The sequence below is a fragment of the Oncorhynchus clarkii genome, chromosome 16 (assembly GCF_045791955.1).
Source record: "Oncorhynchus clarkii lewisi isolate Uvic-CL-2024 chromosome 16, UVic_Ocla_1.0, whole genome shotgun sequence".
In the NCBI taxonomy this organism is placed as follows: Eukaryota; Metazoa; Chordata; class Actinopteri; order Salmoniformes; family Salmonidae; genus Oncorhynchus; species Oncorhynchus clarkii.
The window spans coordinates 70,148,764-70,163,244 of record NC_092162.1 but is presented as its reverse complement, the minus strand read 5'-3'; the positions used below and the strand labels follow the sequence as shown (position 1 = coordinate 70,163,244).

Here is a 14,481-nt window from a genome sequence, read left to right as displayed (position 1 = left end):
TTGTCTCAACGCTACAAGACGAAGGTTGAAAGTCATGCGTCCTCCGATACACAACCCAACCAAGCCGCACTGCTTCTTATCACAGCGCCATCCAACCCGGGAGCCAGCTGCACCAATGTGTCTGGCAACCTTGGTTAGCGCGCACTGCGCAGAGCCCGCCACAGGAGTCGCTGGTGCACGATGAGACAACCACTGCCTGTCCCTCACTGTCCCTGGCCTCACATCTCCCTGGACTTCGTCACAGGTCTTCCCCCATCTGATGGCAACACCACCATCTTGACAGTGGTGTATCGGTTTTCCAAAGCCGACCACTTCATTCCTCTTCCCAAACTACCCTCTGCCAAAGATACGGCCCAGCTCATGATGCAGCACGTCTTCCTGATCCATGGCATACCAGTCGACATGGTCTCTGACCGGGGCCCTCAGTTCTTGTCCCAATTCTGGAAGGCGTTCTGCACCCTCATTGGGTCATCAGCCAGTCTGTCCTCCGGGTTCCACCACCAGTCCAACAGCCAGTCGGAGCGAGCCAAACAGGACCTAGAGACTCCTCTGCGCTGCCTGGTCTCCGCCAACCCCACCACCTGGAGCCAGAAGCTGGTGTGGGTCGAATACGCCTGCAAACACCTTTCTCTGCACTGCCACGGGCCTATCTCCTTTTGAGTGTTCCCTGGGGTATCAGCCCCCGCTCTTCCCTGAGCAGGAAGAGGAGGTCGGCATACCTTCTACCTCATATGTTTGTCCACCTCTGTCGTCGTAACTGGAGGACAGCCCGGTTGGCCCTCCTCTAGACCACCTCCAGGAATTGACGACAAGTGGATCGCCACCAGACCCCGGCATCGTCTCGGGCAGAAGGTAAGGCTTTCCACCCTGGATCCAAAATCATTAGCCCCTCTGCTGTTCGTCTTCTGTTGCCCCGAACCCTTCTTATACATCCTACCTTTCATGTGTCCAGAGTTAAACCCATGTCTCACAGCCCTTTGTCTCCTGTTTCCAGGCCCACCCCTCTCCCTCTTCTCATCAACAGCCAACAGGCTTACACAGTGAGGCCTCTCCTGAAGGTTTGACCTCGGGGCAGGGGGTTCCAGTACCTGGTTGACTGGGAGGGCCTCATTACAGATTTCCAACACCGGCATCCCAGTCAACCAGGTATGTGCCCAGGTAGGACGCCAGGGGGTGCCCGTAGAGAGGGGGGGTACTGTCACACCCTGATCTGTCTCACCTGTCTTTGTGATTGTCTCCACACCACTCCAGGTGTCGCCCATCTACCCCATTATCCCCTATGTATTTATACCTGTGCTCTCTGTCTGTTGCCAGGTAGTTTTTTTGTCAAGCATACCAGTGTTTTTCCCTCTGCTCCTGTCTCTCGATTGTTCTTGTTTTCCCCCGGTGTTGACCATTCTGCCTACCCTGAGTCTGCCTGTCGTCCTGTACCTTTGCCCCACCTATCTGGATTACTGACCCCTGCCTGCCCTTGACCTGTCTTTTGCCTGCCCAGGTTGGATTACTAAACTGTTGTTACTTTGATGTTATCTGCATCTGAGTCTTACCTGAATCATGATAAGAGGATGCCACAACTAGGCTCTGCCATCTAATAAACTCGTATTTTGGACAATGGCTTTTCTAACATTTTATACAGTAGGTAGGCCTACAAATGTTTTGCATGCTTATAAACCTGCATTCCTATTCATGTACAGTACCAGTCAAAAGTTTGGACACACCTACCCATTCAAGGGTTTTTCTTTATTTTTACTATTTTCTACATTGTAAAATATTAGTGAAGACATCAACTTTGAAATAACACATATGGAATCATGCAGTAACAAAACAAAGTTAAACTAATCCAAATATATTCAATAGAAACACAAGCAATGGACATTAGACCAGTGGAAATGTATTCTTTGGTCTGAGGAGTCCACATTCGAGATTTTTGGTTCCAACTGCTGTGTCTTTGTGAGACGCAGAGTAGGTGAATGGATGATCTCCGCATGTGTGGATCCCAACGTGAAGCATGGAGGAGTAGGCTTGATGGTGTGGGGGTGCTCTGCTGGTGACACGGTCTGTGATTTATTCAGAATTCAAGACACACTTAACCAGCATGGCTAAAACAACTTTATGCAGTGATAAGCTATCCCATCTGGTTTGTGTTTAGTGGGACTATCATTTTTTTTCAACTGGACAATGACCCAACACACCTCCAGGCTGTGTAAGAGCTATTTGACCAAGAAGGAGAGTGATGGAGTGCTGCATCAGATGACCTAGCCTCCACAATCACCTGACCTCAACCTTATTGAGATGGTTTGGGATGAGTTGGACCACATATTGAAGGAAAAGCAACCAACAAGTGCTCAGCATATGTGGGAACTCCTTCAAGACTGTTGGATAAGCATTCCAGGTGAAGCTGGTTGAGAGAATGCCAAGAGTGTACAAAGCTGTCATCAAGGTAAAGGGTGGCTACTTTGAAGAATATAACATATATTTTGATTTGTTTAACACTTTTTTTGTTACTACATGATTCCATATCTGTTATTTCATAGTTTTGACGTTTTCACTATTATTCTACAATGTAGAAAATAGTAAAAAAAAATAAACAAAGAAAGACCCTGGAATGAGTAGGTCTGTCCAAACTTTTGACCGGTACTGTATATTTCCTTTGATAATTGTACATATTCTGAATCATAAATATTAACAAATTGATGAAGCTCACTGAAGGGACAAATACTTCCATAATGGAGAGAAATAGGCTAGTAATGGCATCTTTTTGTAGGCACTCCTCCGTGGCTCGTTGGACAAAACTTATTGGGAAATGAATGCCGTTTTTGGATAAATGTCCGGAAATAAGGTCTGTGGTAAACACAGGTTTAGGAGATCTGATACGTTTTGTTCTATCAGCTAACGTGACTTTTTGTGAATTTTTAAGCATTTATGTAATTTAAAAAAAGCACATAAATCACATTAAGGCTTCATAATTCATAGAGGTCATGTTAGCTGACTGCTTTTATCTCATAGAGCAAAACATGAAGGATTCATAATTCATAGAGGTCAGGTTAACGGACTAATAGTAACTCATAGAACAGAACATGACGGCTTCATAATTTATAAAGGTCATGTTAACTAACCCTTATTTTGACAAAGAACAAAACGTATCAGATCTCCTAAGCCTGTGTTAACCTCAGACCTTGTTATCGTCGTCGACCCCAAAACCCTATTCTCTCCCCGTTCATTTTCCCCATGGGGGAAAAAATTGGCAATATGGTCAAAAATATGACAACAAAAATTAGCTTTTTGGTCTTAATTTAAGGTTAGGCATAAGGTTAGAAGTGTGGTTAGGGTTAATGTTAGGTTTAAAATCACATTTTAAGAAGATAAATTGTAGAAATCATTGTTTAGGTTTATGACTTTGTGGCTGTGCCAACTAGTAACAACCCTACAAGCTGGCGAGTAGTCCTTAAAACCGGAAATTAGTTACCCCTGGTTCGTTTAGTCATGTGGAAAATTGGTTTTGGGATAGACGACGATAATAAGGTCTGAGGTTAACACAGGTTTAGGAGATTTTATATGTTTTGTTCTATGAGATATTAGTAAGTTAACGTGACCGTATTTTTGGCGTTTATCCAAAACCCTACAAAAACTCCATTAATTAATTTGTCCAACGAACCATTGCGAAGTTAATGCCTACAAAAAATACGCCATTATTATTGCTCTATCGGTATATCCATAATCTTTGTCTCTATAGAATAGCTGTAGTGCCCTCAACCAAGCTTGACAAGGCTTTGCCAGCTATCAGAAAGTTGTGTGATAGGAAGTGCGAATGGGGTCTTAACCAATCAGAAGACTCGTTTTCAGTGTCAAACACAGTAAAATCCAATCACAGCGGGCTATCTGCAAAGGTGTGTAATATCCATCCCATAGACACAATTTCATGCACCGTTACATTGTATAATTTTTGGACAAGGAGTTGCACGGTGGACAATTGGACCTAATGTATCTCGGCACATTAGTGCGTCTGATTTGTTGTTAGCTGGGGACTTCCGACATTTTTTCCGCGCATCGGGACGTAAAACTAAGCGCTCTGGAGACTGGAGCGCACCGCCTTAAATAGTCTATGACCCATGCAGAGCATACAAAGCCCGAAGTAGGTTACCACTCGCTGTCAGGACTACTGTTTGTGTTGATGTCATCGGCGGCCGTGTTCGAACCGGAGCGACCCACGATTTATAGTCAGGATTACTAGAATAACAAAAATATATCGTACAATAATAGTCGTGTTTTTGGCCAACAGTGAATATGGGAGTTCTGGCGCACTTTGTTATTATTTTTATATTCCAGCATTTGACGTCATCTTATGATTTTAAAGAAGGACAATATAACAGCGGTCAGTATGAATTTGTGAAAGATCCCAGTTTGAATATCGAAAAGAGATCACCAGATTTAGATCCGTTTGATTCTGAATCATCCGACCACATTAGGAGCAGAAGAAGTGCGGATCAAGGAGACTGTGACCGTCTCCAGGGATTCGACACCAAGTTGACTAACAACACCCAAACCGTAAGTTAACCCCGCATGTCCGGTTAGGTTACACTCACCGACATAATAGGTTAATGCTCTTCAGGTGACACTTTACCTCGACAATTATCCTCATAATAACATGACTGCTCCCTTCTCAAATGACGTGGGTTTTAACAGTGCAACTGATCTGTTGCGGTTGCCATGCAACTAACCAAATAGCATGTATTTTCCAGTTGTGTAAAACACTTCTTGTGTTAATGCTACGGCATGTGAACGAGATCAATGTTTTCATGTTTGACTCACTGAACTATCGTCAAGCCAGCCCTTACCCCCCCCTAAAGAAATATTGCCGTTTTGAAACTGCGGTAAAAGTGCAGTAACTGCAATCGAATGTTGTATCTTGGACGCATTTGCAGCATACTGCAGTTATACTGCACTCTGACTGCGATATTTTTTCGTAAGGGCTAATGAGGATTCATAATAAATGCAAATCAAGATAAATGTTTATTTGTCACATGCTTCGTTGACAAGTGTAACGCGTACACCCCCCATGTACTTACGGATCTTTTTCCAACAGCATATGATTGACACAAGTAGGCTACTGGAGTTAAAGATGACTTCAACCCCGTACAGTGCAGGACTATGGGTTATAATCTTCAATTGAGCATCTCTGTAGCTAATTGTTTTAGGGTATCTGTAAATCATGTCACGTTTACTCTTATGTGAGTTTAGCATACAGTTTGTCTTCTGTTCTACAGCTCTAATACAGTATAGAAATACAAAGAGCAATTCATTTAAATGTTATATCCCGCACAGTGCCGTACTGCATAGAGGCCATTCTCCAGTCTAGTGTAAACATATACTAATATGCTTCTCCAGTTAGTCCGGTCTCTCAACTGTTCCCTGTCTAATGGTTATGAGTCTGACCTATATTTCCCCATAGGAATGATGCTGCTCTACTTCATACTAGGCCTTGTTTAGCTACCTTGTTTTTCCACATGGCTTGAACTGGCATTCTTTTTCAATAGGGATATATTCTTTATCTATGTAAGCTATAGACAATAGTTGTAACCCAGTGTACCGTTTGATAGTTAGGTAATTCATGGAATGATGGTGGTGTACTTAATGCTACAAATTACGTGGCCTGCTAGCTTGTTTTCATTTTCTGCCTAACTCTAGAATATATCCTGTGTAGTCTATGGAGGGTATTTCATTTCCTGTGTAGTCTATGGAGGGTATTTCATTTCCTGTGTAGTCTATGGAGGGTATTTCATTTCCTGTGTAGTCTATGGAGGGTATTTCATTTCCTGTGTAGTCTATGGAGGGTATTTCATTTCCTGTGTAGTCTATGGAGGGTATTTAATTTCCTGTGTAGTCTATGGAGGGTATTTAATTTCCTGTGTAGTCTATGGAGGGTATTTCATTTCCTGTGTAGTCTATGGAGGGTATTTCATTTCCTGTGTAGTCTATGGAGGGTATTTCATTTCCTGTGTAGTCTATGGAGGGTATTTTCAAGAAAGTACTGGTGTCATCGGGTGTGAGTTTAGTTGTTAGGCATTTAGCTTATCAAATTCACACATGCAAAACCTGTAGTTCAGGCTACCTTGTTATCATGTTCTGACTCAGTGTGTCTGGATGGTAAAATGTTTTTCAAGAATGGTAATAGGCTAGGCATATAGGGAAAGGGTGTGTGTAGTTAGATATGTTCACAAGCAACTGTTTCTGCTTCTGAGAGCACATCTGACATTTACAATAGGCTACATGGCAGAACTGATGAGAATTGGGAGTAAGGCCCATATTCATAGGTTTTTGACTATCCATTGATCAGCCTTGAGATGTTTCTACAACTTGATTGGAGTCCATCTATGGTAAATTCAATTTATTGGACATGATTTGGAAAGGCACACACCTGTCAAGGCACAGATCTGGGGAAGGGTACCAACAAAAAGTGAAAGAAGTTTGGAACCACCAAGACTCTACCTAGAGCTGGCCTCCCGGCCAAACTGAGCAACCCAGGGGAGAAGGACCCGATGGTCACTCTTGACAGAGCTCTAGAGTTCCTCTGTGGAGATGGGAGAACCTTCCAGAAGGACAACCATGTCTGTAGCACTCCACCAATCAAGCCTTTACGGTAGAGTGGCCAGACGGAAGCCACTCAGTAAAAGGCACAAGACAGCCCGCTTGGAGTTTGTCAAAAGGCACCTGAAGACTCTCAGACCATGAGAAACAAGATTCTCTGATCTGATGACACCAATATTGAACTCTTTGGCCTGAATGCCAAGCGTCACGTCTGGAGGAAACCTGCCACCATGTCTACGGTGAAGCATGGTGGTGGCAGCATCATGCTGTGGGGATATATTTCAGCGTCAGGGACTGGGAGACTAGTCAGGATGAAGGCAAAGCTAAACGAAACAAAGTACAGAGCGATCCTTGATGAAAACCTGCTCCAGAGCGCTCATGACCTCAGACTGGGGAAAAGGTTCACCATCCAACAGGACAACGACCCTAAGCACACTGCCAAGACAACTTAGGAGTGGCTTCGGGACAAGTCTCTGAATGTCCTTCAGTGGCCCAGCAAGAGCTCGGACCTGAACCCGATCTACCATCTCTGGAGAGACCTGAAAAATAGCTGTGCAGCAACGCTCCCCATCCAACCTGACAGAGTTTGAGAGGATCTGCAGAGAAGAATGGGAGAAACTCTCCAAATACAGGTGCCAAGCTTGCTTCATACTTAATTTAATTGCTGCCAAAGGTGCTTCAACAAAGAACTGAGTAAAGGGTCTGAATATTTATGTAAATGTGATATTTCAGATTTCAGATTTCAAATTTCTAAAAAGCAGTTTTTGGTTTGTCATTATGTGGTATTGTGTGTAGATTGAGGTGGAAAAATACAATTTTAATACATTTTTAGAATCAGGCTGTAACCTTTTCTATTTTACCTTTATTTAACTAGGCAAGTCAGTTAAGAACAAATTATTATTTTCAATGACGGCCTAGGAACAGGCAGTGGAACTGCCTGTTCAGGGGCAGAACGACAGATTTGTACCTCGTCAGCTCTGAGATTCGAACTTGCAACCTTTCGGTTACTAGTCCAACGCTCTAACCACTAGGCTACCCTGCCGCCCTTGTGGGAAAAGTCTGAATATTTTCCGAATGCACTGTACATCATGGACAAGCTGCTGACTGCCTTTCTTAATGATGTTGTCCTCAAACACCCTGTAGCTAGCTCTTCCTGAAAGCACAGTCTAATTTCAGATCACCAGATGTCCTTGAAACAAGGCTATATTATTATCTGGCTGTGTTAACACAGGATAGAGTAAACCATTTTTTTTTTTAACAACATCTTACCCAATACGTCTGTGGTCTATTCGGATAACAAAACCACTTACTCACAGACACCTAGTTGATTTAGTTGGTAGTTCCTGATAAGAATGTGTGTATATCCTGTTCTTGATTGTCCTTACCACCGTCCTTCATTACCTTCTAGCAAGTGAAAACAAATTACATTTAGTATAAACATTTTAGTAGGAACTTATAACGATGCACTTTCTTCTAAATTATTACCTTCTTCCTCCTACATATGAATGTGTTATTGCACGTTGGCTACATCACACATAAGGAAGCTTGACATGATTCAGATGTGGTAACACCAGGCCCTGAGGTGGAAAGAGTAGGGACACCACCTCCTGCACCCTAGTTAACCTTTGACAATGAACAATCAGCTTTATAGTCAGTCCTTGGCAACAACTTGTACATCTCTGAACCAATCGTGAATAGGACAAACAATGACCACTTAGTCATTATGGGCTTCCCAAAACATAATACATGGATTCATTCCTATACGTACAGTATTGTGTTGTCACAGATCTTCTTAGAGTCATGCACTGATAATGATTGACATAGTTTCAGATCTAACGCCATTCGTCCAGCCATTCCAAAGCGATATACTTTGGATAGTTTCTCTGTCCCAGCTAGACCTTGAAGCCAAAAGCAGGATTATGTGTAATCTAGGGACTAAATGTGTGTCCCAAATGCCACACTTTCTCCTATGAGCCCTGGTCAAAAGTAGTGACCTTTTATAGTGAATAGAGTCCTATTTTGGAAGAACCCTAAAGACTGAAGGCAGAATTCCAAGAGGCTCAACCTAAATGTCCTCCATAGGTCCAACATTCTCCTGTTTGGGTACCGTACAGCATAGTTCCCACTGCAGCTTATAGTAGACCTGGGTTTACATACTATTTGAAATATTTCAAATCTATTAAATACTCTGAGAGTTTGACTGGAGTGCCAGGTGCACTTTTGGGATTGGTCTATTGGTTCCATTGCAGCAGGCAATCTCAACCAAGCACAGATGGAAGTATTTAAAATGATTTCAAATACTATTTGAACCCATGTCTGGTTTATAGATAGTACTGCCCGGATGTGGCCTGGGCCTAATCCTACGAATGTCCACATAGTGAAAGAGTAGAGTAACCGCTTGATGAGATTAAGAGTTTTAAGTATCTTATTCTAGCTAGCTAGCAGAACCAACAGCTCCGGTCAGAAATCCATGCTTTTGGTTTAATTTCCCTGGCACTGTTTCCACATGCTTAACGTTTTAGAAGTTGTGGCACAAATCCCATTTCAAGTCATATTAGCATTTGTTTTCACGCATCATTTTCAAATCATCTAGAAGTGACTTTGTTGAGCTTAACAATCAATTTTAGATCCTTTTAGGAGGATTTTGGAGAAAAAAAATGCTAATATCGGGATATCGATTTGAACTTGCAACCTTCCGGTTACTAGTCCAACGCTCTAACCACTAGGCTACCCTGCCGCCTCTACACTCTAACCACTAGGCTACCCTGCCGCCTCTACACTCTAACCACTAGGCTACCCTGCCATGTAAACTAAATCATGGATTGCTGTCATAAGGAAAACAACATGTCATTTTTTGTAATTTGGGTTAAGTACGTGTATGTTTCACTCTTCTTCTAAAGAGGATTTGGCAGTTGATTGACAGTTGGGACTACCGTAGTTGTACTATAGTGCAGCCTCCTACTGTGAGGACATTTTGGCCCAAGGCCTACTGGTCTGGTTCTGCACGCTAAGGATTAGCAGTGCGTGGCTTTGTAACACTCTAGTGTCTACATGTGATGCGTTGTAACACACTAGTGTCTACATGTGATGCGTTGTAACACTCTAGTGTCTACATGTGATGCGTTGTAACACTCTAGTGTCTACATGTGATGCTTTGTAACACTCTAGTGTCTACATGTGATGCGTTGTAACACTCTAGTGTCTACATGTGATGCGTTGTAACACTTGGGTGTCTGGAGAGTGAGAGGCAGACGAATGGTACAGCAGTAGGGAGGGAAAGGGAATTAGGTTCACTTGTGCACAAACACACATAATACTTATGTTGCTTAGCTATTTGGGCACTTTATAAAATGTAGATTAAGTGTATAACTTTCTTATATATATATATATATATATATTACACACACACACACAATATATACATACACACACAATATATATATATATATATATATATATATATATATATATATATATATATATATATATATATATATATATATATATATATATATATATATATATATATATATATATACACACAATATACAATACATATATATATTGTGTGTGTGTATATATATATGTATATATATATATATATACACACAATATACAATACATATATATATTGTGTGTGTATATATATATATGTGTATATATATATATATATATATATATGTGTTATGTCTAATCTACATTTTATAAAGTGCCCAAATAGCTTTTTAGCATTTACCCATATGTTTATTATAATGACCATCTTCCTTGAATACACTATATATACAAAACTGTGTGGACACCCCTTCACAGTAGTGGATTCGGCTAGTTCAGCCACACCCGTTGCTGACAGGTGGATATAAATCGAGCACGCTGCCATGCAATCTCCATAGACAAACATTGGCATTAGAACGGCCGGTACTGAAGAGCTCAGTAACTTTATACGTGGCACCGGCGAAAGATGCCACCTTTCCAACAAGACAGTTCGTAAAATTTCTGCCCTGCTAGAACTGCCCCGGTTAGCTCGAAGTGCTGTTTTTGTGAAGTGGAAACATCTAGGAGCAACAACGGCTCAGCCGTGAAATGGTAGACCACACAAGCTCACAGAACTGGACCGCCAACTGCTGAAGCGCGTAACACGTAAAAATGAATCCTCGGTTGCAACACTCACAACCGAGTTCCAAACTGCCTCTGGAAGTAAAGTCAATGTCAGCACAAAAACTGTTAGTCAGGAGCTTCATGAAGTGGGTTTCCATGGCCGAGCAGCTGCACACAAGCCTAACATCACCATGCGCAATGCCAAGAGTCGGCTGGAGTGGTGTAAAGCTCGCCGCCATTGGACTCTGGAGCAGTGGAAACGCGTTCTCTGGAGTGATGAATCATGCTTCACTATCTGGCTGTCCGACAGATGAATCTGTGTTTGGTGGATGCCAGGAGAACGCTACCTGCCTGAATGTATAGTGCTACTGTAAAGTTTGGTGGAGGAGGAATAATGGTCTGGGGCTGTTTTTCATGGTTCGGGCTAGGCCCCTTAGTTCCAGTGAATATAAATCTTAATGCTACGGCATACAATGACATTCTAGATGATTCTGTGCTTCCAACTTGTGGCAACAGTTTCAGCATGACAATGCCCCTGTGCACAAAGCGAGGTCCATACAGAAATGTATTGTCGAGATCGGTGTGGAAGCACTTGACTGGCCTGCACAGAGTCCTGCCCTCAACCCCATCAAACACCTTTGGGATAAATTGGAACACCGACTGCAAAGCCAGGCCTAATCGGTGCCCGACCTCACTAATGATCTTCCAGCTGAACGGAAGAAAATACCCTCAGCAATGTTCCAACATCTAGTGGAAAGCTTTCCCAGAAGAGTATAGGCTGTTATGGCAGCAAAGGGGGAGGGATCAACTCCATATTAATGCCCATGATTTTGGAATGAGATGTTTGACGAGCAGGTGTCCACATACTTTTGGTCATGTAGTGTAAATTCCAGTTAGACAACGTGCTGCCAGTCAGAACAAGATATTTTGGTCATGTGGTGTATATCCTTATTACGTTGTTAGATCTTCTGCAGTTAATTTTCAAGATCACGTATGCCTAAAAACCACTCCTGTATTACACACCCCATGACTAATGTGATGGCTTGCTTCCTTTTAGTTACAGTTGAAGTCGGAGTCATTAAAATCTCGTTTTTCAACCACTCCACAAATTTCTTGTTAACAAACTATAGTTTTGGCAAGTCGGTTAGGACATCTGATTTGTGCATGACACAAGTCATTTTTCCAAAAATTGTTTACAGAAAGATTATTTCACTTATAATTCACTGTATCACAATTCCAGTGGATCAGAAGTTAACATACACTATGCTGACTGCCTTTAATCAGCTTGGAAAATTCTAGAAAATGATGTCATGGCTTTAGAAGCTTCTGATAGGCTAATTGATATTATTTGAGTCAATTGGAGGTGTACCTGTGGATGTATTTCAAGGCCTACCTTCAAACTCAGTGCCTCTTTGCTTGACATCATGGGAAAATCAAAAGAAATCAGCCAAGACCTCAGAAAAAAAATTGTAGAACCCCACAAGTCTGGTTCATCCTTGGGAGCAATTTACAAACGCCTGAAGGTACCACGTTCATCTGTACAAACAATAGTATGCAAGTATAAACAAGTATGAACACCATGTAAAACACGCAAGTATAAACACCATGGGACCACGCAGCCGTCATACCGCTCAGGAAGGAGACGTGTTCTGTCTCCTAGAGATGAATGTACTTTGGTGTGAAAAGTGCAAATCAATCCCAGAACAACAGCAACGGACCTTATGAAGATGCTGGAGGAAACCGGTACAAAAGTATCTATATCCACAGTAAAACAAGTCCTATATCGACATAACCTGAAAGGCCGCTCAGCAAGGAAGAGGCCACTGCTCCAAAACCACCATAAACAAGCCAGACTACGGTTTGCAACTGCACATGGGGACAAAGATCGTACTTTTTGGAGAAATGTCCTCTGGTCTGATGAAACAAAATTAGAACTGTTTGGCCATAATGACCATTGTTATGTTTGGAGGAAAAAGGGGGAGGCTTGTAAGCCGAAGAACACCATCCCAACCGTGAAGCACGTGGGTGTCAGCATCATGTTGTGGGGGTGCTTACAGGCCTACAAACCTGACTCAGTTACACCAGCTCTGTCAGGAGGAATGGGCCAAAATTCACCCAACTTATTCTGGGAAGCTTGTGGAAGGCTACCCGACACATTTGACCCAAGTTCAACAATTTAAAGGCAATGCTACCAAATACTAATTGAGTGTATGCAAACTTCTGACCCACAGGGAATGTGATGAAAGAAATAAAAGCTGAAATAAATCGTTCTCTCTACTATTATTCTGACATTTCACACGTTTAAAATAAAGTAGTGATCCTAACTAACCTAAAACAGGGAATTTTTTACTAGGATTAAATGTCAGGAATTGTGAAAAACTGAGTTTTAATGTATTTGACTAAGGTGTATGTAAACTTCCAACGTCAACTGTATGTATGTGATGCATATCAGTCAGTCAACAATAAACAGAATGCAAATATTCTGATTTATCTCACTTTTTTTCTTCTCAGTATTCCTTCAATGACCTGAGTGGGTCCGTGTCACTGGCCTGGGTTGGAGACGCCACTGGGGTGAGTTTTTACCATGTTCCATTCTGTCATAATTATGTGCTGATTTTAAATTATAATTATGTCAAACTCATTGATGGAATACAGGTGTTCTTTACTAAAGCAGTAAGGCCCGTGGGGTGTGTGATTTATATATGACCAATACAGCTCTTAGCCGTGGTATATTGACCATAGACCACCATCCCCCTGAGTTACCTTGTTGCTATTATAAACTGGTTACCAACGTAATTAGATTAGTAGAAATACATGTTTTGTCATACCCTTGGTATACGGTCTTACATACTACGGATTTCAGCCAATCGGCATTCAGGGCTCGAACCACACAGTTTATACTAGTCCTGAAGCTGGACTTGTTCTCTACAGGTCATCCTGGCTCTGACAACATTCCAGGTGCCGTTCTTCATGTTGCGATTCGGTCAGTCTAAACTCTATCGAAGGTAAGGGTTCTTCATATTGCGATTCACCACCAGTTATGTCGCAAGATTGTCCGTGTAAGAATACAGCTATTATTTGAGCTGACAACTGGTTAAATATTTAAAAGTATATTAGTGTACAAGAAAAGTGGACAAGAAAGTGTCCTATTTGACCGTCTCACCTCCTTCTCTGCCTCCTCAGTGAGAACTACGGGAAGTCGTTCCAGGACGTCACAAACCTCATCAACAACACTTTCATCCGGACAGAGTTCGGCATCGCCATCGGACCAGAGAACTCTGGGAAGGTAAGACTCGTTTTGTGTTTAAAACCCGTGAACTAGCTTACATGTTCATGTACATCCTATAAGAAATGTTTTCCTGAAAATAAAGGCAACACTTTTACTGAAAGGCTTAGTTACTTGTATGTAGCAAAAAAAAAAGCTGTTCGATATTCCTAATAGTTCTAGGAGTTAATTTGGTTTGCCTGTCCTGCTCCTCTCAGGTGATCCTGACAGGTGATGTGTCTGGCAGCCTGGGCTCTCGTATCTTTATCTCCAGAGACTTTGGGAACAGCTTTGAGCAGCAGGACCTTCCCTTCAACCCCCTGATGCAGATCATATACAACCCCATAGACGCCAACGTTCTCCTGGTCATCAGCAACACTGTGAGTGGGGGGGGGGGTGGGGGTCAGGGTGTTTGTGTGTGTGTGTGTGTGTGTGTGTGTAATTGCTTGCTTATGGAAGCTGTGGAGTAATACAACATATTCTTACTTCTCCTAACACCCAGACCCATCAGCACACACAAGTTATCAGTACTTTTA

General features: G+C 42.2%; 1 protein-coding gene across 1 annotated transcript in view; it reads left to right on the top strand.

Annotated features, from left to right (window-relative positions):
* Window positions 1-3,847: 3,847 nt before the first annotated feature.
* The window catches only part of LOC139368989 (sortilin-like), a 40,366-nt gene continuing 29,732 nt past the window's right edge, over window positions 3,848-14,481 (top strand). The window contains exons 1-5 of the mRNA XM_071108526.1: window positions 3,848-4,545; window positions 13,192-13,251; window positions 13,612-13,685; window positions 13,864-13,966; window positions 14,164-14,325. Coding sequence (XP_070964627.1) covers window positions 4,285-4,545; window positions 13,192-13,251; window positions 13,612-13,685; window positions 13,864-13,966; window positions 14,164-14,325 — 660 coding nt within the window. The 5' untranslated portion in view covers window positions 3,848-4,284. The remainder of the gene's footprint in view (window positions 4,546-13,191; window positions 13,252-13,611; window positions 13,686-13,863; window positions 13,967-14,163; window positions 14,326-14,481) is intronic.